The 21,874-nt window shown below is 54.9% G+C and overlaps 1 protein-coding gene and 1 long non-coding RNA gene across 7 annotated transcripts in view; one reads left to right on the top strand and one right to left on the bottom strand.

The window, feature by feature from the left end:
- LOC123603086 overlaps positions 1 to 21,874 on the top strand; it is a 43,351-nt gene that overhangs the window by 704 nt on the left and 20,773 nt on the right. Inside the window, exons 2-3 of the long non-coding RNA XR_006714734.1 lie at positions 9,969 to 9,972; positions 11,338 to 11,348. This is a non-coding gene — a long non-coding RNA (uncharacterized LOC123603086). The remainder of the gene's footprint in view (positions 1 to 9,968; positions 9,973 to 11,337; positions 11,349 to 21,874) is intronic.
- LOC123603083 (multidrug and toxin extrusion protein 2-like) lies at positions 390 to 21,539 on the bottom strand. 6 transcript variants are annotated; one of them, XM_045487536.1, is made up of 18 exons: positions 21,418 to 21,539; positions 21,121 to 21,233; positions 18,733 to 18,834; positions 18,402 to 18,470; positions 17,492 to 17,640; positions 16,514 to 16,556; positions 13,301 to 13,345; positions 12,955 to 13,052; positions 12,426 to 12,523; positions 11,327 to 11,458; positions 10,531 to 10,598; positions 9,173 to 9,281; positions 8,196 to 8,271; positions 7,694 to 7,763; positions 2,822 to 2,954; positions 2,655 to 2,749; positions 1,897 to 1,999; positions 390 to 926 (listed from the first exon to the last, which is right to left on the bottom strand). In XM_045487536.1, exons 3-18 carry the CDS (start codon positions 18,808 to 18,810, stop codon positions 706 to 708), a joined length of 1,587 nt encoding a protein of 528 aa, XP_045343492.1. In that variant the 5' UTR covers positions 18,811 to 18,834; positions 21,121 to 21,233; positions 21,418 to 21,539; the 3' UTR covers positions 390 to 705. The 6 variants fall into 6 exon arrangements, 4 of the variants coding, with proteins under 4 accessions (XP_045343492.1, XP_045343489.1, XP_045343490.1 ...); XR_006714733.1 differs by lacking the exons at positions 21,121 to 21,233; positions 21,418 to 21,539 and adding exons at positions 1,670 to 1,769; positions 20,027 to 20,683 and having other exon boundaries at positions 821 to 926; XM_045487533.1 differs by lacking the exons at positions 21,121 to 21,233; positions 21,418 to 21,539 and adding an exon at positions 20,027 to 20,678.

Below are 21,874 nucleotides of genomic sequence, written 5' to 3'. Positions count from 1 at the left end.
GGATGACAGCGTGCAGCCTGAAAATACTCGGCAGTCCCAGGCCACAAAGAGAAGCAGCCTGGAATTTGGGTCGGCGTTGCATTCACCCCCAGGCTGCATGGCCAAGCGATTGATCTGGTTTTGCTACTCTTGCTTCTACCCCATCGCTGCTGTAAGAACAAGGGTTTCTCAAGGTCTGTGATCAGCACAATGCTGATGGAATGAAGGGTGTGTGGACAGCCACCTGCCCCTTCGGGGTTGCCAGTGCCTGGGTCTGCAGGGGCCCGTGGGGCACAGGGCACAAGGCGGGCATGGCGAACCGGGCTGCCCATGCAGGGCCTGTGGGCCCCCTTGTCCAAGCTTCTCAAAGGCTTTGTGAACAGACGGGGGGGGGGGGCGGCAGATTCACCTAGGAAATATGTAGCTTTTAATTGGGTAACTGGTTTTTTAAATTGTGTCTTGATTTGAAATCTCCCGATTTGAAGCAACCCCAGGATTGTCCCTCTCCGGTTGGCTGACGTCCTCTTAAAGAGCAGAGCAGAGAAGGCCAGGTCGACAGAACCGTCACATCACACGAGGTGCCGGCTGAAGGTTTTGTTTTTGAGGTGCGGTCCAAAGTGTACATCCACCCGCACTGGATCCCCAGGGTGCTGTTGTAGGGGCACCGGTGTGGAGGCCTGTGGGCGCGGCCACCCTTGGCCTCCTTTCCGTCTCCGAGCCGCTCGGCTAGTGTCTGGTGGTCAGGACCCGGACGACCAGCCCGGCCGTCAGCATGCCTGACGCCACCCCCAGGGTGGCCCCGCGGCGGATGGCCAGCTGTCTGGCTGACAGTCTGCTGGCTGGAGCTGGAAGGGCCTGGGCCGCCTCCGGAGTCCTGAAGAGGTCCAGGTGGCTCTCGGGCCTTGAATACATTGTCAGGGTGATGCCAGGAGAGGCACCCGTGGCCACTGCGGAGGCAAACGGGAGCAGTCAGCGGCGCCGGGGGCCTGGGAGACAGCTGTGGCCTTGGAACCAGGAAGCCTGGCTGCCTTTGTTACGCTGGGTGCAATGATGTGGGAAAACACCTTAACACGTGAGCGTGACGCAGAGAGAAAGCTGCTCGTAAGATCACGTGAGGCGCGTTCCTGTCTGAGCCTTGTGATGACACGCGATGGGGTGTCACTCCCACACGTGCCTTCGGAGCACATCTTAAACGCTCAGACGGTCGGACCTCACCTTCGTCTCTCGTGACGCTCTAGGCTCCCGGAGTGTTTGTCAACTAGCTCGCTGCTGCGCTGATGACGGCAGGGCCCCGGGGGGGATAAGGTCACCGGATAAGTGAGGGCTCTGGGCTGCGGATACCCAGACCTGGCGCCCCTCACCAGCCCGGGACGGGAGGGCCCCTGCGCCTCGGGCCGAGGCCATCGCTGCATCACAGACACGCTGGATATACACCAGAGGTGCCCGCCTGTCTGATGGGGTACAGAGAGGCAGGCAGGGGAAGTGCCCCCCCCACCAGCCAGTCCAGCCAGGCGGACCGGCCGAGACCCAGCTGCCGTAGGCCGGGATGTGGCTTTCTGGCCCGGGCTGGGCTTCCGTGGTGAGCACGTGCCCTTGAGTCTGACGGGCCCACACTGGGATCGTCTCACCTTTTCCAGTTGTGGGACCATCGTCGGGGGAGAGACCTAAGCTCTCAGCCTGGCTCCCTCACCCGAGGATGGGGCTACAGCTGGCTGCCTCACGAGGCTAAGGACGTGACGTGCTTCACGTGGGGCCTCTGAGTCACAGGGAGTGGTGTCGTCTTCCTGGCGCTTAGAACACCATGTTTGTGCCAAGAGGAGGACCGGCAGCTTGGACTTGGACTTGCCCGGGGCACACAAGGAAGAGGCTGCCACTGGCATTGGGGCCCACCTGGCTGAAGCACTGCGACAACGTTACCTGAAGAGGTGACGGCTTCTGCAGGCCCGGGTCGGGGGACCGTGGCCACCGTGGCCACCGTGCTGTCAGTGCTCTGCGGCAGCAGTCCGGCACGTTTCTGGGCCTAAAAGAGCAGATTCGGGGTCTTTGAGAGTGCATCCCCCCCTCCGTCTCTGCCTTCAGACCGAGCTGTCACCGTTACTGTGTCTGAGAAGCAGGCGCGGGCCTGCCCTGTTTAAAAAGTTCGGCCAAGGGGCGCCTGGGTGGCTCAGTCAATTAAGCGTCTGATTTCGGCTCAGGTCACGATCTCACGGTTCGTGGGTTCGAGCCCCGCGTCGGGCTCTGTGTTGACAGCTCAGAGCCTGGAGCCTGTTTTGGATTCCGTGTCTCCCTCTCTCTGCCCCTCCCCTGCTCGTGCTCTATCTCTCAAAAATAAACATTAAAAAGAAAAAAAAATGTTTGGCCAAGAGGATGTTGGACAGAGTGATGGTGTTCCCCCTTCCAAAATCGGGCACACACTCTTGGGGGCTCATCCGGGTTCAGACTAGTTTGAGCTCTTTGCTTTGGTTTCAAGCAGCTTGGGCTGGCCATGGAAGCTTTTTGGTGTGTGTGCCTCTCCTTGAAATTAGACCGTATCCTGGCACTGTCTGGGGTCCAGTTACGGTGCCCGGAGATGTTGAGGCTCAGGGGGCCCCTCCGTGACTCCCCGCCCTCCCAGCTCATCCCACAGGTCACTGCTGCTGAGGCCTGACGTGCTCTGAGCATCTCCGCACGCTCACCTCCTCTGCAGCTAGCTTCCAGTCCATCCGGGCGGTGTAGACAGCAAACGCAGCAGCTCCCAGGAGGCCGCAGGCCAGCATGCCCAGCCAGAGGCCTGGGGGAGACAAGTGACAAATGGGGACAGCGTCCTCCCAGGCCTCCCCCCACTTTCCCTCGCAGCACATACCCATGATTCCCATTCTGACCACAAAGGTCAGAACAATGCCAAGTGGGAGGCCGATGACATAATACATGATCATGTTCACGACGGCTCCAAAGGTCTGCTTGCCGCTTCCTCTCAGAACTCCGCTATAGACGCACTGGGAGGGGAGGCAGAAAGGGGCGAGAGGTGGGCGTGAGCCTGACAGCAGGGATCCTGCAGCGGGCTCTCTTCTAAGCCACTCATGTCGCACGGCCTGATTTCACTCTAAGCCCAACGATGGTGCTCTTGTCCCCATCCGTGGGGAGACCGAGTCGGAGCAAGTCACTTGCCCACGGCTGCACAAGAGTAGTTGTGTCTTGAACACAACTCCAGAGGCCCCGTCTTCCCCTCCACACTAGGACTGCCTCTCTAGAAAGTCAAGGTAAAATTGGAAACCGACCACCAGCTGGCCCTGGAGGCTAGACTGACGTCACACAGAGTTGTGTTGCCTTCGCAGTGCTGCTGTGGCAAATTACTGTAGATTAGTGGCTTGGAACAAGACACGTGCACTGGTTTCTGGTCCTGGAGGTTACGAGTCTGAAATAGGTCTCACCGCCCTCTAGTCAGGGCGGGTTCCTTCTGGAGGCCCCTGCGGAGAATTTGTGTGTCTTTGCCTTTTCTGGCCTCTACAGGCCGCCCTGCATTCCCGGCCCCCAGGCAGTGGTGGCATCGGTCCACCCTCTGCGGCTGTCGTGGTGTTTCCATCTCCTTCTGTCTCCCTCCCTCTCTCGCCTGTGAGAACCCCTGTGATTACTTTGGGTCATCTGGATAATCCACGATAATCTCCCCATCTCAAGATCTTTCACTTAATCACATCTACAAAGTCCCCTTTTGCCACCTGACATTCATAGGTCTGGGGATCAGGATGTGGAGATCTTTGGGGGGGCCATCATTCTGGATACCGCACGTGGCAAACAAAGGTGTCATCTTCTCCAGACGAGACACACAGTCCTTGCTTGGTCCTGTCCCCGTAATGCTCACGGACAAGAACGACTTTGGAGAAAGCACTATGCTTTATTTTCCTAGGGTCATCCTCCCAGCCTGATCTCAGAGCTGATGAACTAAAGAGCGACAGGCACAGCTCATGCTCGGTCAGTGCTACTGAGGAATAGCTATTTGGTTATTTTCATTTCGTTAAGATAAAGGATGTGGAGCAGGGCGCCTGGGGGGCCTCAAGTCAGTTGAGCATCCGGCTCTTGGTTTTGGCTCAGGTCATGATCTCGCGGTTAGTGGGTTCAAGTCCCACACCGGGATCCGTGCTGGCAGCACAGAGGGGGAGCCTCTCTCTCCCCCTCTCCCTGCCCCTTCCCTGCTCTCTCTCTCTCAAAATAAATAAGCTTAAAAAAAAAAAAAAAAAAGACGAAGGATGTGGAATATTTTGTGGTTTGCTTTCACACTTTTGAGCAAAGAGGTAATGCATTCGGGATAGGAGGTGTGTGCCTCTTGAACTCTGAATGTGGCATGTTTGTTTCCCATTGTCATATATTTTGACATAGAAGATATTTTTTGGTTAGAAGAAGACTTCTCCCAAATTATGATTGATGAGCTCTAAACAAGTATATCTCAACCCCGGGGGTGACTTTCGCCCTCCAGGGGACACTTGGCAAGTGTCGGGGGACGGTTTGGGTTGTCACAACTGAGGAGTGCTACCTGCATAGGGTTGAAGCCCTGAATGCTGTTAAACACCTTACAGGGCACAGGGCAGCCCCCTTACAACCAAGGATTCTCCATCCCGAAATGTCACAGTGCCAAGGTTGAGAAGCCCTTTAAAGCATTTTGAGTCACGGTGACAACGTCAGAGGCAAGCACCCAGGAAGGGCCAGTGGCCCCACCAGTCTGTGCGGTTGAGAAGGTTTGGGTCTGTTTGGGAGAGGCAGCGGACCGGTGCGCTAGGCAGGGATTTAACAGGGAGGCGAAACAACCGGGTGGCGGGGAGAGGGAGCTCGATACGTTCCGCACATATTCCAAGTTGACTGCAGGCTGTGTGTGCACATAGCAGGAGACCAGGGCAGGCCCCAGCCTCCCACACGTCGTGGACAATGGAGCCTGTGCACGTGGACGGAAGAGACGCGAGAACCCAGAAGGAAGTAAGAGCCGGGCAGACTCGAAAACAGCCCACATGCACATTCAGATCCTTCGGCAGAGAACGGAAGCCTCACGAGCTGTCAGGTGTTTGAACACAACCTCCGACCAACAACTGCCTCGACACCGAGCTGTGCGGACAAAACGGTGTGACCCCCTAGGAAGCTAAGCCTAAAATAAGCATAGAGAAAAACCCAGAAAACAAAACTGAGTAGAGATCGCAGCTCCAGGCTGTAGAGGAGGCGGGATTCACAAAAATAAATAGTCCAGGCAAATTCCTAAACACAACAAGAGGCCTCAGAGAAAGGGCACACACTTTGACGTTCTCTGGGCTGGGGCTGTGCGAGGCCACACAAGAGAATTCAATTAGAGACGCCGACAAGAAAGAAAAATGGGCATGCCCCCAATATTTGGTTAACACAAAGAATAAATAACAGGAGAAAGTTTTAAATATTTTGAACGAAGAATAAAACGACATATCAAATTTAGTAGATGCCACTACTACGGTGCTTAGAAACGCACAGCCGTAAATGCCTATATCCAAAAAGAAGAAAGGCCTCAAATCCATAGCCTAATACCCCACATTAAGAAACAAGGAAGTGGGGCGCCTGGGTGGCGCAGTCGGTTAAGCGTCCGACTTCAGCCAGGTCACGATCTCGCGGTCCGTGAGTTCGAGCCCCGCGTCAGGCTCTGGGCTGATGGCTCGGTGCCTGGAGCCTGTTTCCGATTCTGTGTCTCCCTCTCTCTCTGCCCCTCCCCCGTTCATGCTCTGTCTCTCTCTGTCCCAAAAATAAATAAAAACATTGAAAAAAAAATAAAAATAAATAAAAAAAAAAAAAAAAAAAAAAAGAAACAAGGAAGAGCAAACTCTACCTAAATAAAACAGAAGGATGGGGATAATGATGACAGGGGAAATTACGGAAATCGACGACAGAAAAAAACAACAGAAAATCAACGAAACCCAAAATTTTAGGTCTTTGATAGTGTCCACAAAAAGGATGAACATTTGCCAAGGATTTGACCTTGGTAAAATAAGACCAAGAAAATAAGAAAGCGAAGACCCAAATGACCAAAGTCAGGTGTGAAAGAAGGGACATGACTACTGACCATACAGAGAAAGATTATAAGAAAATACTATTAGCAACTTGGTGCCAGAGAATTAGACAAATTTAGTTGAAGTAAATAAGTTACTTGAAAGACACAGATTACTGAAAGTAACTCAAGAAATAGAAAGTGAAGAGACAAATAAATAAATGAATTAATTGAAAAATCTTCTGACAGAAACCCAGGCCCAGATGGCTTCACTGGTGAATTCTGTCCAATATTTAAAGGGGAGGGGCGCCTGGGTGGCTCATCAGTTAACCGTCCGACTTCTTCAGGTCATGATCTCACGGCTCGTGGGTTCAAGTCCTGAATTGGGCTCTGTGCTGGCAGCTCAGAGCCTGGAGCCTGAAGCCTGCTTCGGATTTTGTGTCTCCCTTTCTCTCTGCCCCTCCCCCACTCGTACTCTGTCTCTCTCAAAATAAACACACATAATTTTAAAAATTAAAAAAAATAAAAATAAAATGAGGATTCGGGGGCACCTGGGTGGCTCAGTCGGTTAAGCATCCGATTTCAGCTCAGGTCATGATCCTGAGGTTCGTGAGTTCGAGCCCCACATCAGTCTGCGTACTGACAATGCGGACCCCACTTGGGATTCTCTCCCCCTCGCTCTCTCTGCCCCTCCCCCACTTGTGCACATGCACATTCTTTCAAAATAATAAATGAATTAAAAAAATAATAAAAGGAGACTTCAGTGTTTTGTTTTATGTCATGCTCTTTAAAATTCACATCATCCATAGGGGCGCCTGTCGGTTGGGCGTCCGACTTCAGCCAGGTCACGATCTCGCGGTCCGTGAGTTCGAACCCCGCGTCGGGCTCTGGGCTGATGGCTCAGAGCCTGGAGCCTGTTTCTGATTCTGTGTCTCCCTCTCTCTCTGCCCCTCCCCCGTTCATGCTGTGTCTCTCTCTGTCCCAAAAATAAATGTTGAAAAAAAAAAAATTTAAAATTCCCATCATCCACATCTGCACTAAATGAGACCCTTTCCTCTGAAATGACCCATTTCAAAGGCACAGAAAACTCAGGCCCCTCTGTGTTCTGGGTTGATTCACAGAGCATGGTTGCTGTTGAGCGTCTGACCAATAGGGGCATGGCTCAAAGCCTGTGCCCTCAGCTCTTGAGGTGGCATGAGGAAGGGAAAAAGATTTGTGAGTTTATGTGGATGTAATTTTTCAGGTGTTTTTTTGTTTTGTTTTTGTTTTTTTGCAAATCTGCATGCGTCTTTTGGCTTGTTGGAACTGCAGAAGAGAAGGGGATTGTTTTGAATAATAATAGAATTAATCCAAGCAGATACATTGGGCACTTACTACAGAGTTAGCCCTTTACATGTTTTTTAACTTTTATTTATTTTTTAATGTTTATCTTTGAGAGAGAGAGAGAGAGAGAGAGAGACAGAGCATGAGCAGGGGAGAGGCAGAGAGAGAGGGAGACACAGAATCTGAAGCAGGCTCCAGGTTTTGAGCTGTCAGCACAGGGCTGGACTCGGGGCTCAAACCCTCTGTGAGATCATGACCTGAGCTGAAGTCGGACACTTAACCGACAGAGCCACCCAGGCGCCCCATCCCCCTTTATATGTTTGAATGAGTTAATCCTCGCAGCCCGACGAGGCCTCAGGGAGGGGCCGTGAGCATGGACTCCTACAGGGGAGTCAGGCTTCACATCAGGGCAGTACTCACACAGATGGCCTCAAAGAGCTGAAAGACGGTGTAAATCGGCAAGACCTTGTTCACCAGGGCAATGACTTGTCTGCGGGAGAAACCGGAAAGAACATTCACTTGGAACATTAAGACATCACTGCGTTCTTGAGCCCCACGCCCTCCCTGTTGTGCCTCCTCCTAAAAATGATTGGAACAGAGGTAGTTACCCCCCCTCCCCCCCCCCGCCACAAACCTGACACTCTCAGCCCTAAGTTTCTGCATGGAGGCCTAAGCTCTAGGAGAGCCCCACAATGTCGTACTGCCTGCCCTCGGCATCCTGTCTGCGGACTAGCAAGTGACAGAGGCTGTGGTCCGGGGGGAGAAGCATCAATGCTAGCTTCTTCCCAGCAAGAGCAAAGTCGAGGCTGGTCCTGCTTCCTCTGGACCTAGTGCTGAGCCAGCCAGGTGACGAATCTCTGAGGACCAGCTGCAAGCCACTCTGACATTTCCCAGAAGTCAGTGAAGAACACTGATTACCTACTCATCATTTGTAAAAATATGCCCCAGTTTATTTTTCAGGGTGCTCAGCACGATGCCCACAATCAGCGAGGTGCCGCCTGGAAGAGACCAAAGGAAGAGCATTTGCCCCCAACCCCTGGAGGAGCAGCTGAGGTCAGTGCAAGGCAGGAAGGCACAGGAAATGCCTTTCCCCCTGTGGTTCTCAAAGTGGGGTTCCGGGACCAGCAGCAACAGCATCACCTAGTAACTTGTTAGAAATGGAGGTTCTCAGGGGCGCCTGGGTGGCTCAGTCGGTTAAGCATCCGACTTTGGCTCCAGTCATGATCTCGCCATCTGTGAGTTCGAGCCCCGCGTTGGGCTCCGTGCTGACAGCTCGGAGCCTGGAGCCTGCTTCAGACTCTGTGTCTCCCCCTCTCTCTGCCCCTCCGCCACTCACGCTCTGTCTCTCTCAAAAATAAATAAACATTAAAAAAAAAGAGAAATGGAGGTTCTCAGACCCCATCTCAGACCTACTGAATCAGAAACTCCATGGGGGGGAGGCCTGCCAATCTGATTCTAATCTTTCCAGTTGATTCTGATAGTCTAAAACCTGAGAACCACTGGTGTCCACAGCTGATCTGAATCTGTCAGCCTCAGAAAGCAGAGCGTGGGAGGAGGACACAAGATCCGTTGGTCCCGAGGGGTGGGATGGGGCAGGTCCTGAGATCCTTGGGGATGCTGGGAAGGCAAATTTGCAGAAGGCCCCTGGGCATGGAGGGAGAAGTCTGGGGAGGAGGGGACTTCACAGGGTCACATGAAGGTAGAAACTGGTGACCTGTCCCTGGGAGAACAGCAGGAGGGAAAGAGTGCAGGACAAGAGAGGTTTGCTGGTGGGGGGGAGGGTAGGAGGGTGGCGTCAATTCAGCTGGGGCTCCTCCGGGCCAGGTATTGCAGATTTGTCCCCTGCCCCAGGCTCCAACTTCCCAAGCCCCACCCCCACCCCCAGAGGATTCCACCCACCTGTGCAAAGCATGCCTGACTTGGCCGACCGCTTGGCTTGCACTATATCTGCAGCTCCCAGGGCCATCCCCACTCGGACACAGAGGGCGTTGCTGAGCCCCAGGGGAATCTGCGATCAGAGATAAGGGGCCATCAGTAGAATCAATCTCCTGCCCCTGGAAGGGGCTGGATCCTGAGCCAGGAAGAGGCTTGTGCTGGGGGCGGCGGAGGGGGCCAGGGGGAACAGCCCTCTAACCCTCCATCAGGGGGCCAGCTGGAGGACAGCAGGAAGACAGGATAGATCCCAGGAAGGCAGCGTGAGGAGAGAGGGCATTCACAGCTGAGGTTGGGAGATGGGGTGGGGGCACCCTCAGCGAGCCCGTCAGTCCTGCCCCCACCGGCACCATCAGACATCACAGGCAGGGGCGCCTGGGTGGCTCAGTTGGTTGAGCGTCCGACTTCGGCTCAGGTCATGACCTCACGGCTCGTGAGTTCGAGCCCCGCGTCGGGCTCTGGGCTGACAGCTCGGAGCCTGGAGCCTGCTTCCGATTCTGTGTCTCCCTCTCTCTCTGCCCCTAACCCACTCACATTCTGTCTCTGTCTCTCTCAAAAATAAATAAACATTAAAAAAAAAAAAATTAAAAAACAAATCACAGGCAGACTGGCCCTGCAACCAGAATCAATGTGTTGCCAAAACCTCGTAAGTAAGTGCATTTTTAAGAGTTGAATGTGGTCTTAAGTATGCCAGAAAAGCTCCCTGTTAGAAAAACAAAATTCTGGGAAAACCCTGTGTAAAATTAAGCACCTTATACCTTAGTGCTGTAAGTGTAGACTTTTGTGAATCATTTCCTTAAACTCAGACTGCATGTCCCCAAGGGGTCGCAGTCTGCATGTCCCCAGGAAGCTGGCAGAGGCATACGCAGTAACATGGGACAACTCATGTCTCTGTAAGAAGAGGAGGGAGCTATGGGGCTGTGTGGGGGTGGGGAACAGCAGTGAACCCCCAGCCAGGGACGCGGTCACCGAGCTCTTGCTGACTCGGGTTTGCAGGAATGTGGGCCTGCTGCTAAACGGAATGTCCCGTTTTTCAAGAAAATGCAAAACTTCAGATTATGATGTGAAATATTCCCGTTTTTAAGTGGCACTGATTAATTTAAAAATTCTAACATCATGGGAGTTCGGTATTACTCTCGGTGGAGCAGCTGGGGGCCACCTGTGTGTGTCTGGCAGGGCCCGGACCTAATGGGCACAAGGAGGTCATCTGAGAGAGAGATGGCCTTTAGGGGGACAGCCTGCCCCTCTTCTGTGACCCCCCAGGCCGTCAGCGGGGCCGGGTCGGCATGGAGGGCGTGCAGAAGGTACCGCCATAAGATACTCACCATGTAGACTGCGGTGGCCAATTCGTAGATGATGGCCTGGCCGGAGAGGTCCAGTACGCTGAGCAGGCCTGCGGAAGAGACACACGGTGAGTTCACGGCCACGGAAGAGGACTCCCCTCTGCTTTGGAGGCCAAGGGGCAAATGACTTCCAAGGGCAGCTTTGCAACAGAAAATGTTCCCGTTTGGCCTTCAGTCTGGCAGGAAAATCCCACCCAGCTGTGGTGGAATTTCTTATGGGCTGTTCGTTCCCGGTATGGTTTGACTTTCAAGTTGAAAGTCCTTGGTGTACATGGCATATGGAGAGAAAAGAGACCTGGACCAAGATCAGGAGACCCAAGTTTGGGTCCCAGCGCTGCCACTGGGACTCCGGGCAGTCTCTTGTTCTTGGGGCTCAGTTTACCTATCTGTAAATGAGGGGCAAGGGTTGCACCAGGTGCTCTCTCAGGGCCATTCTCTCACAGGGCCTTGCGATTCCTGGGCTGCGTGGACTCTGCACGGGGTGCTCCGGGGAGCACAGGCGCGTCAGGTGAGAGCCCCCCACGCCTGCCTGGCCCCTGCACGCTCACACCCACGTTGGTTCCGTCCCTCACTTCCCCCACTGACTCCAACACCTGCCCAGGGCCAGGACCAGAGCCATGCTGGGTTCCTGACATGAAAAGCCCAGGCCTACCTTCTGGGAGCGCACAACCTGGAGAGAGCAACAGCCCCGACCTGGCCGAGGCCGCCAAACCACCCATCCGGAGAGGGGGCTTCCGGGCTGCCCACACGGTTCCCCGAGCCGCGCTCCTCTACATACCCATGAGGAAGCTCCCGATCTCGTAGGCCCACCACTCCATGCACATCATGAGCATGCTGGGAACAGCCAGAGAGAAGAAGGGGCCCCAGTCCTGCAGGCACTGGCCGGACCAGCCTAGGAACAGAAGCCCCGCTGGAGCGCGGCGCAGGGAGCCCATCGCGCATGCGCACCCACTGCCCGGAGCCCCTGCCAGCCCTTGGCTCCGCCCACTCCGGGGCTCAGCTCCGCACGCCCAGGCCTCCTGTGTTTTGCCCAAGGTGCACCACGGGGTGGCTCGGGATGGGAGCCTCAGGCGTGGGTGAGGGTCGCCCGCTGCACCCATAACACCACGAGATCTTGGGCAACTACCCTGCTCTTTCTGGCCTCCATTCCCTCCTCTGAAAATCTGAGTTCTTTGCCCAGACGCCCCAGAGGGGTTGCTGGGAGGATGGCATGAGGTCAAGGTCAAAGGATTGGATTCTCGGGGCAGATAGGGCCGTGCGGACAGGGAGAGCAGAGTGGCCATACAGGACTCCCTGCCCTGTGAATGAGGCCCCGTCCGGAGGGGCTGGTCCGCAAATGCCCGAAAGCGGACCCCACGGTCTACAGAGTTAGCTTTCAGGAGGCAGGAAAGCTCAGAACCGGGAGTACAGGGGCACGGGTTCGAGTCCAGCCCCACTGGGCGCCGCCTCTGGCATTTTGAGCAAATTGTTTACCCTCACTCCCTCTCCTCCAGGTAAGTAAAATGGGGATTATAAGGTGGTGTGGAGTAACTGGGGGTCGGAAATGTCGAGCACTTGGCCCACTGCTGACACCTAGGGTTTTACCTGCGATCAGGGAGCTGGCCAGAGAGCCCCCTGGGGGCTGTCCCCAGCAGGGCTCTGCGCCGTATCACATTGGATGGGGGGCACCTGGGCCTTTGGGGGTAGGGGTGCTGAGGGGTAGAGCAAAGGGGAAGGAGCCCCTGAAGGGAAGTGGAGGCAAGCCGGAGACAAGGCTCCTCCAAAGGGGCTCCCTCCGGGCCTTCCGTCCACCCGCCAAATGAACACCCCATGCCCGAGCCGGGGTCCTGCCTGCTGCTGGTCTGCTCAGCCCCCCAAAGGCAGGGTGGCCCCCACACCTGCCCACGTCTCCAGGTGTAGCTTCTTCAGCACAATGTAGAGAAAGAGGAAGATGGTCTGCAGGATGTGGGAGATAGTGTTGGCGTAAGCAGAACCCCTGGGAAAGGAGAGAGAGCTGAGCTGGGGCCAGGGGCCGACTCTGGCCCTGGGGGTAGGGGACTTCTCCCCTGAAGCCAGCATGGAAGGGAAGGGGGCCCAGGCATGGCGCAGCCAGCACCCCCATCCAGAGGTCAGCCACAACCAGGAACCTTAGTACAGTGTCCCTGAGTCCCCCTGCCAGGTCCCAACGCTCGGCCTCTCCTGGGGGGCTGGGGCAGGGATGAGGAGGGCTCCTCTCCTTGTCTCCTTGGTGGGGAGTCCCCCAGAACTTGAGGGACCATCAGGGCCCCCAATTCCTCATGACACCCCACTTCTGGATGGCAGGGGCAGCCTCTGCCCTTTTGGCAAGGCAGGGATGGCAACTGACCTGCCCCTGTCAGGGGTGGGGTGCTTGGTGGGCCCCTGCAGCCCAGTGGTCCCGGTGCTCACCTGACCCCCAGGCTCAGCACAGAAACCAGGATGTAGTTGCCCAAGCCATTGATGCAGTTGCCCACAATGCCACTGAGGACTTGGGGCCAGACGATTCCCTGAAATAAACAAACACTGGCCTTGCTGGGGGGGGGGGGGGGGCGGCCAGGGCCAGGGCCAGGGGGTGTGGACAAGCCTGGGGACGTCCAGGGGTTGGCAAGAGGCTGGGGACATGCGGCTCCTTACTGGGCCTTGGTCAGTAGGTTCACAGAGGGTGCCGAAAGGGGAAAAGCCCCAGGCACCCCTTCTCGCTGGAATGGGGCAGTGTGTTGGGGCAGGGGTCGCCCCTCTGGCCAGGGACCCGTACCTGATTTTGCAAATATTTTGCCAGCAGGCTGTAAAGAAAAAACGCCTGTGTAAAATAAAAACAAAAAACCAGACAGGCACATAAACAACGACTACCAAAAAAGCAAAACAAACAAGCACATGATGAACATCAGGAGGTATTTCCCTGGTACCTGAGTGAGGGGCAGTTATTTCATCCAAATAGGTCTGGGACCCCAAGAAGCCCACTTAGCATCTCAGGTGCGCTCTGGCCCTGCCTATGGGGAGAGGCCCCCTCAAGGCTCGGGCTCCACCGCAGACGAGATACGCAAGCAGCGTTGGCTCTCACAAGGCTTGTGTAAGAGGCCCAGCACCTAACAGGCCTCCTTGCTGCCGGCTCGGACCTTGCATCAGCTCAGGAAGGCCACCCGGGGCCCAGAAGGGCCCATCAGAGTCCAAATCCACGGGTTGTGACTGCCCTTGAGCCTGGCTCTGGCTGCTGGAACCAAGAATCTGGAGGGAGAGGCCTTGGGCTGGGCAGGGAGATGGGGACCCGGCAGTGTGGCCACCGGTAGGCCCTGCTGAGGGCGTTCAAGCCCTCGTGGGGTGGCAGGACCTTTCCTGTCCGTGGAGGACAGAGAGGGCCTGCGTGTCAGTGTGTGTGTGTTAGGGGTGCTGCCCCTGCCCTTTCTGTCCTCTGCCAAAGCCTGGCCCAGGGCCTGCGCCCTGCTACCCCACCCCTTCCCTTTGCTTCCCTTTCCCTTCTGCTTCTCCTCAGTATAGCACGGGGCTTAAGAGCATGAGCTGGAACAGACTGCCTGCGTTCAAGGGTTGGCTCTGCCTTTTACGAGCTGTGTGATCTTAGGCAAGTCACTTAACCTCTCTGTGCCTCAATTTCCTCATCTATAACGGGGATGATAATGTGTGTATGCTATGTATCCATATATATTTAAAGTTAATATCAGAAAATACCTATAAAACAGTATATGGCCCATTTAAGCGTTCCAAACGTTAGGTAAGCATTATGTAAATCCTGTTTGTCATTTTTATTATTACTTTACTGGTAAGTTTTACAGCAGCATTTTAAGGCAAGGACTTGCTTTAGTTGGTAAAGGCGTTGCCACAGTTTTGACGCTCTAGGTTTCTCCCCTGACCCAGCCCAGGTGGCCCTGTTTGGCAAGATACCATCACCTTGGTCTGAAGGGCTGAAGTGTGTGCTCTAGCAAACCCTTGGAGGAGACAGACTGGCCTTTGCAGGTGGTTTCCATAATGCAACGGAAATCTGGACCTGACCAGACCCCAGAGGGGTCATGGCACTGGCCTCTCAGGCAGGCAGGTGCGGCCAGGGTTCCTCCTGCCAGGACTTGGCATGCTTTAAAGCACCCCACCTTCACCCTTCCCTGATCGGTCCTCAACCACCCCACCCCCTGGTGTCATAGAGGGTAAAGGGGAGCTGTTGTTCCAAAGACACAACACTGCCAGCTAGTGACACGTGTCACTGAGTGACACGTGTCACTGATTCAATAAATCAAATAGAGTAGCAATGGATTCCAGAGCAGACGTACAGGCCACGGGGTCAGGTGAGAAATCTCAGAAACTGACCTGACTAGATGCATTGCTTAGCTGGGATTTAACGAATTAGTGGAGAAAGGGGAGAACAGGCAGTAATTAGTCTTAGTTATAAGTGTGTTAGGTAGATTAGAATCTTAAGTGTAAAAATAAAAGCCATGAGAGGGCTCAAAGAAAATATGGGCAAAATGTTTATATAATCTTGCAATGGGTTAAGTGGTTTTAAGTTCATCAAAGACTTCATAAAGAATGGGATTTATGGGTCTGTTACATATACATTAAAAATTCCTGAGGTCAAGGGGCGCCTGGGGGGCTCAGTCGGATAAACATCAGATTCTTGGTTTCCGCCTGGGGCATGATCTCACGGTTCATGGGTTCGAGCCCCACATGGGGCTCTGAGCCGACCATGTGGCACCTCCTCGGGATTCTGTCTCTGCCCCTGCCCTGCTTGCTCTGTCTCTCTCAAATAAACAAACTTAAAAAAAAAATTTTTTTTTAATTCTTTAGGTCAAAAATATCAAAAAAATTAGAAGGCAAGTGACCAACTTTAAAAAAAATTAACAGGCAAAGGGTTAAGATACTAGTTAACAAGAGTTATAATAATTAGGAAAAGATTAACCCACTAAAAAAGGGTCTGGACAGTTCTCAGAAGAAAAACAAAATGATGAAAAAATACATGAAAAAAAGGTTCATTAGCAATAACACGCATGTGAAAACTGTTTCTAGTTGGGAAAAAATTAAAAAAAATTTTTTTTTTTCCTAATGTTTATATTTGAGAGAGAGAGAAACAGAGCAAGGGAGGGAGGGGCAGGGAGAGGGAGACACAGAACCTGAAGCAGGCTCCAGGTTCCAAGCTGTCAGCAAAGAGCCCCACGTGGGGTTTGAATCCACGAATGTGAGATCACGACCTGAGCCAAAGTTGGACATTCAGCCAACTGAGCCACCCAAGCGCCCCGCGAAAAACATTTGAATAATAGTACACTGACAAGAGTGTTGCTAGTGGGGGTAAAATCGGTACAAATTGGTATCAGGAGCCATTGACAGAACAACACCAATTCCCATGATGCACCTGAAGGAAATCGTTACAGATACAAAGATTTTTCTACAAGAACGCTTAGCACAATCTTCTTTCCGATAGTGAATATTGGAAACAACCTGAATACCTGACAAATTAGGATTGGCTGATAAATCATGACACTGTAGGATAGTGCATAGCCTCTGAAATGGATACTGTGGGAGGCTATTTAATCGTATCAAGAGACTAATATCAGGGGAAAAGCAGGTAATAACACAATATTACGCACATTGACCCTCTTTCAAACCGTACACGTGTATGTGTGTTTGAACCCACGCGTCCACGCGCAGAAATAATCCTGGGAAGGGATCTGACCCTAGAGTCTCTCTGGGTGGCAGGATTAGAAGCGATTAAAATGTTTTCTTTCCCACGCTTCCCACAATTTCTCCAGTGAATGGTTTTCTCATCAAAAAACATGCCACGCTACGTCTTGAAAGTCCAATCTGCGTGGACGGAATGGGACTGCAATTCTGCTGTCCCTCGGCCAGCCTCAGCGGCACAGTGGAAAGTCGCTGCGGGCTCACGGGCTTCCCCAGCACGTGGTGCGGCAAAGAAAAAACCGGGGTTTAGGGGGGTGGAAGTCCTCCCAGCTCCGTGGACAGTGACACTTACCGGAAGTGCTGGGATGAAAATGAGCACGTACTCTTGAGTTAACCTGCGAAGGAAACAGAAGCTCCAGAACTGACCAGGCTGTGCCCGGGGCACCTGGGTGGCTCAGTTGGTTAAACGTCCAACTCTTGGTTTTAGCTCAGGTCATGATCTTACAGTTTGTGAGTTCGAGCCCCGTGTGGGGGGCTCCATGCTGCCAGTGTGGAGCCTGCTTGGGATTCTTTCTCTCTGCCCCCTCCTGTGCTCTCTCCTCTCTCTCTCTCTCTCTCTCTCTCAAAGTAAATCATAAATAGAAATAAACTTAAAAAAAATAAGGAAATGACTTGCCCATCCTATAAAATGAACACACTATTCCCACGAGGGGACATTTTTTTTTTTAATTTTTTTTTTTAAAGTTTATTTATTTTTGAGACAGAGAGAGACACAGCATGAACGGGGGAGGGGCAGAGAGAGAGGGAAACACAGAATCGGAAGCAGGCTCCAGGCTCTGAGCCATCAGCCCAGAGCCCAACGCGGGGCTCGAACTCGCGGACCGCGAGATCGTGACCTGAGCCGAAGTCGGACGCTTTAACCGACTGAGCCACCCAGGCGCCCCAAACATTTCTAAGATTACTAATAAACGGTGTGATTCATCTGAACTTGGTTCAGCCCTTCTGTCTCTTTTTTGGAAGACGGTGTAGTGCACACTTCAAGTCTCCAAAAGCATCTGGGAAGCCCCAGCTACCTGCTGGGACAGGCAAATCCCATCCATTTTTCTGCCTTTCCTCCTGAATTAAAACTGGCTCTGTATCCTCCCCCTGCTGGTCACAGCTGGAATCGCATGCCGGGCGGGAGAGTCCAAAAACCAAGAACCTTCCCCATAGGAGCTGCACTTGTGACGGCTTGTGACCCCGAGAAGCACGGGGGCCTAGGGCATGGCTTCTTTGGCAGCATGGTTGGGGGGGGTCCCTCCCCGGGTTCCCGGCAGAAGCCAAGCAGTACCTGGACACGGCTGGGTCCTGCCTGAAGAGAAGCAGGATGTTGTGGGTGTTGAGGAAGAGTGCCCAGCAGGGGAGGCAGCAGAGAAGCATCACCAGGGTGCTCCTTTGCAGGATGACCCCCACGTGCTTCTTGTTGGGGCTCCCGAAGCTCTGCAAAAGAGCCCATCCCTGGGTCAAGCTGCTCACACCTTCAGTACCTTCCGTCTGTCCCCTGGGTGAGCCCAGCCAGGGCATCAACCTCCTAGCCAGTGCTGGTGCCGTGGGGACGGACCCAAGACACGACAGGCACCCGTCAACGCCTCGGTAGCAGGCATTTGGCCCCCTTTGATCGCAGCATGGTTGGCGGGGGGGGGGGGGGGGGGCGGGCGGGGGGGGGGGCTTCCTCTGCAGGGGCTCAGCCCGCTCATAGAATCGTAATAGCGGTTATTTGCTGAGCACTAGCTCCACGCTAGGCACTGTGCCGGCCTCTGTCTACCCGTTGTCCCCGGTTCTTCAAAAGCACCTAAGTAGGAAGGCGTTATTCTCAGGGAAGCTCTGAGAGCATTATCAAGTCTCCGTGCTGATAAGTGGCAGCCAGGACCAAGCCCAGGTTCCCGGGCCCACTGTGAGTCCAGACCCCCCCCACCCCCCAGGCAAGCTGAGCCCCGCTGGGCTGTGGCACCCCCCCCCACCCCGGGGGCAGGAGGGGTCCACTCTGTGCACCCCCAGCATTTGACACGTGAGGTCAGGGAACTGCTTCTGCCCCATTCCCTCCATGGCTCTCTAGCCCGTCTGCTCAGACTCTTTCAAAATGAAGGGTCTAATTCCCTGATGGCACACAATCCTTGCAGGCAGGCCGGGACAAGCCGTGCCCCCCCCACCCCGCCTGTTTGATGGGCACCCCATCACCCGACTCCAAAAGGTACACCTACCTGGGACATCAAGGTGTCACAGGCTGAGGACAAGCCTATTCCTATGGAAATTCCACAGACATTGACAAACTGGAGCCACGCACAGGAGAAAACACAGGGCTTGTCAGGGCCCAAGGAGGGGACCCTGGGAGGGGACCCTCCATCTGGGGGAGGCCACCCACCAGCGGCTCTGACCTGCAGCTGAGTCAGAGACACTGCCCCCTCCTGGCCAGGCCCGGCCTGTGCGTGCTGTGTGCCGTTGGGCAAGGCCCCCCAGGTCCCAGCTCTGAATGCAGCTGTCAGCCCTCCTGCTGTCTTCTGGGGGCGAAACAGAGCAGGGAGCTATACTCACGGCCACCGAGAGGGTCACTGACGCCAGCTCCACCTTGCCCAGGTGCCCACAAAACACCGAGCTCACAATGTGGATCATGAAGGTCAGCACCTGGAACAAGAACTAGAGAAAAGCAGCCAGGCTCAAGGGCCCTGTACAGCCCGGCCCCACACAGAGGCTTCTCCAGGTCCTGTGGGGGGCCTCACACCAGAAACCCTGCAAACGAAACAAAACAAAACAAAAAACAGAAAACCACAGGGCCATGGGGCCAATCCCCCGCCCCTAGGAAGCTGGCGTTGTGGCTGAGCCAGACACAGCGATCGGGGCTGGAAGTCAGGTGACCCGAGTCTTGCTCCCGTCCTGGCGTCAGCAGCTGTGTTAACCTCTGTGGTTAACCTCCAGGCTCCGGTTTCCCTGCCTGAAAGTGCAGGAATGCACAAGAAGCACTCAGCAACACACAGAGCCTGGAGCCCAGAGAGCTTGATTCAAGCATCCAACACTCTACCGATGTTATCATCATTTGGTCAGGTCACATACACGCAAAAAGGTAGGCGTGGAATAAAATACACCCAAATCTTAGCAGTGGCTATGTCCTGGTTGGGGGAGTAGATGACTGACTTTCTTCTTTTTCTGAATCATTTCTTAAACGTTCGCTTATTTTTGAGAGACAGAGAGAGACAGAGTGCAAGCGGGGGAGGGGCAGAGAACGAGGGAGACACAGAATCCAAAGCAGCTTCCAGGCCCCGAGATGGTAGCACGGAGCCCGATGCGGGGCTTGAACTCCCGAACCGTGCGATCACAACCCGAGCCGAAGTCAGACGCTTGGCTGACTGAGCCACACAGGCGCCCCGCATTGTATCTGCAGCTTTTATGGGGTGCCCATATTGATTCGTCTTTGTGGTCAGAAAAAAAAAAAAAAGGGTAGCTAAAGCAATTTTCCCGTGGGACATAAAATGGTCAGAGGCTCCCTTCTTCCCCCTGTAGCAGAGGCCCCCGGACTCCTGGATGAATGGTCTCATTCGTCACCCTAGGGATTTTAGCCCAGCCTTCCCATTTGTTTCCTAAGGAGGATACACCTGTCCCTCCTTGAGTGGGGCTGCCGAGCGAGGTCAGGCCCCACTGCCACACCATGCACCTGTCCAGGGGCGGCTGTCCTGTAGTCACCTGCTGTGGGCGGTGACCTTGGGTGCAGTCTGGACATGGTCAATGTGGGCAGTTCCTGGGGACAGGTGTGAGCGGCTCCTGGAGTAGCCCTGTCACACCTGGACGGCAGCTGCCGCGGCCTTACTGCCTGCCCCTCACATCGTCTACTTACCAGGGGTCCGGAAAGGGCAAAGAGCGTCCACGCCTCGGCCCCAAAGCCGACAGGGACCAGCCTGCGGAGGGCAGGGCAACAGCCCCCTCGGTCTGGGGGGACCGTGTCCCGAACGCTGTCCAGTTCAAGACTGGGCTGCCGGCCACCCTGCATGCCTGAGCGCTCCTGCAGCCAGCCTTGCCCAGCCAAGCCCATGCTACTTTGCAGCGTGGCTAATGAGTAAGGGGCAGGAGGAGGGGCCGCTGCGGCAGCCTATCACACAAGCCCAGCGTCCCTGGGTTCTGCCACCAGAGGGGGACAGGATAGAGTCCTGGGCACCTGGGAGTCACCCAGGCTGGTGCCTGTGGGGGGCTTGTGTCCGCGGTCCCAGGGCGGTCCCAGGGCGGTCCCAGGGCGGTCAGCTGCAAAGCCCCGGGAGGAGGAGGTTTGGGGCAGTGTGGGGGTACATGGGGCCCGGATGGGCTGCGCTGAGGCACTGGGCATGCTACCCCTCAGCATGATGGTGCCCGTGACGACTCCCATTTCACAGATGAAACAGTGGAGACTCGGAAAGGCGGGCAGCAGAACCTGGATTCCGTCCAGGTGGGCAGCATCCAGAGCTCTGCCCCGGGAGTCGTATGGTGGGAGGGGGCAGCGGCCTGGAGCCAGGAGCTAGGATACCTGGGGAGGGACCCCCAGCCCTGCCTCTGCCCACCATCCCTTTGGGCAGCATCCCCGAGAGCCAGGGTGACCCCACTTGGGCAAACCGCTCACCCCTCTCGCCCTCCATTTTTCTCCAGGTTCCTCTCTGGCCCGACCAGTTCACCTTCTTTCTCTTCCACGCAGGGGTGGCCTACGACCTACCAAGGACAGGCAGGGCAGACCAGACCATGGGAGGCTCATAACTACCACCGTACTTGGCCTAGTCCTGGATCAGGCTTCGGGATGTGCGAGCTGCACAGAGGGAGGGAGGGAGGGAGGGAGGAGCAGAACCCCCCCCCCCCCGGCCCCCGCCAAAGGAGAGGAGTGAGGATGAAAACAAACCAAAGATGTGCCTTCCAACCCACATCTCACACACCCTGTGCACTCGCTGCTCCCCACATGCACGCACAGACCTGGTCTTCGCGCAGAATCCCAAATGCTCCCCTGGCTTGTGCACCTGCTGCGTGATAGATATTCCTTCCCTCATTCTTTCGAGCTCCTAGCGCAAATTTCTACAACCTGCACACTCAACAGTAAAGTTAGCTGCCACGGACAAAGGGGAAAGAGAAGACGTTTTATTACCATTGTAATTATTAGGATACGACCCCAAAAAGGCAGGGCAACGGGTAAAAGCCACAACGCCCTAGTAATAAGCTCATCACCAGTATTTATGATGTTGATCCTCCAGTGCCTTTTCTGGTTCTCCTCACCTTTGGCCCCTTCTTGGCTGGTTTGGCTTCCGCTTCTGAGAGGGCGGCCAAAAACCTTCCTTCAGGGCACCTGGGCCTCAGGAGTCTCTTCTGACACCTGCTGTCCCCAGACAGGGAGCCATGTGGCGGGAGCAGTGACCCCGCCAGCCTAAGTCCACTGCCTTACTCCTGCAGCCGCGAAGTGACTTCTGTGGTCAGAATCCATGTTTTGTGGGAGTCCCCAGCGGTGGGGGTGGGGGTGCCCTCCGTGAACCCCGTGGGTGTGGGGCAGGCAAGCAAATCTAAATCCAAAGTCTGGTTGAATGAAGGCAAACCCGCCCCCACAGGGATGGAAGGTATTTGGTGCAAATGGCCTGCGTCCAGCACCTTCCGACTGCTTCTGGTCAGGCTTTACCCGTGCAGACCAGTGGGGCACTAAGCCACAGCAGGTCAGGGCCAGCTCGTTCTCCAGAAGGCA

The sequence above is a fragment of the Leopardus geoffroyi genome, chromosome E1, assembly GCF_018350155.1.
Source record: "Leopardus geoffroyi isolate Oge1 chromosome E1, O.geoffroyi_Oge1_pat1.0, whole genome shotgun sequence".
NCBI lineage: Eukaryota > Metazoa > Chordata > Mammalia > Carnivora > Felidae > Leopardus > Leopardus geoffroyi.
The sequence above is the reverse complement of the archived record's forward strand: the minus strand, read 5'-3'. Positions and strand labels throughout refer to the sequence as shown.

Coding starts and splice junctions, on each gene's coding strand:
- LOC123603083 (XM_045487533.1), bottom strand. CDS start 20,221: ATGGGCTTGGCTGGGCAAGGCTGGCTGCAGGAGCGCTCAGGCATGCAG. Junction 13,346..16,513: donor TTTTCATCCCAGCACTTCCG/GTAAGTGTCACT, acceptor TATTTTACACAG/GCGTTTTTTCTTTACAGCCT. Junction 2,000..2,654: donor GGAAGCTAGCTGCAGAGGAG/GTGAGCGTGCGG, acceptor CTGCTCTTTTAG/GCCCAGAAACGTGCCGGACT.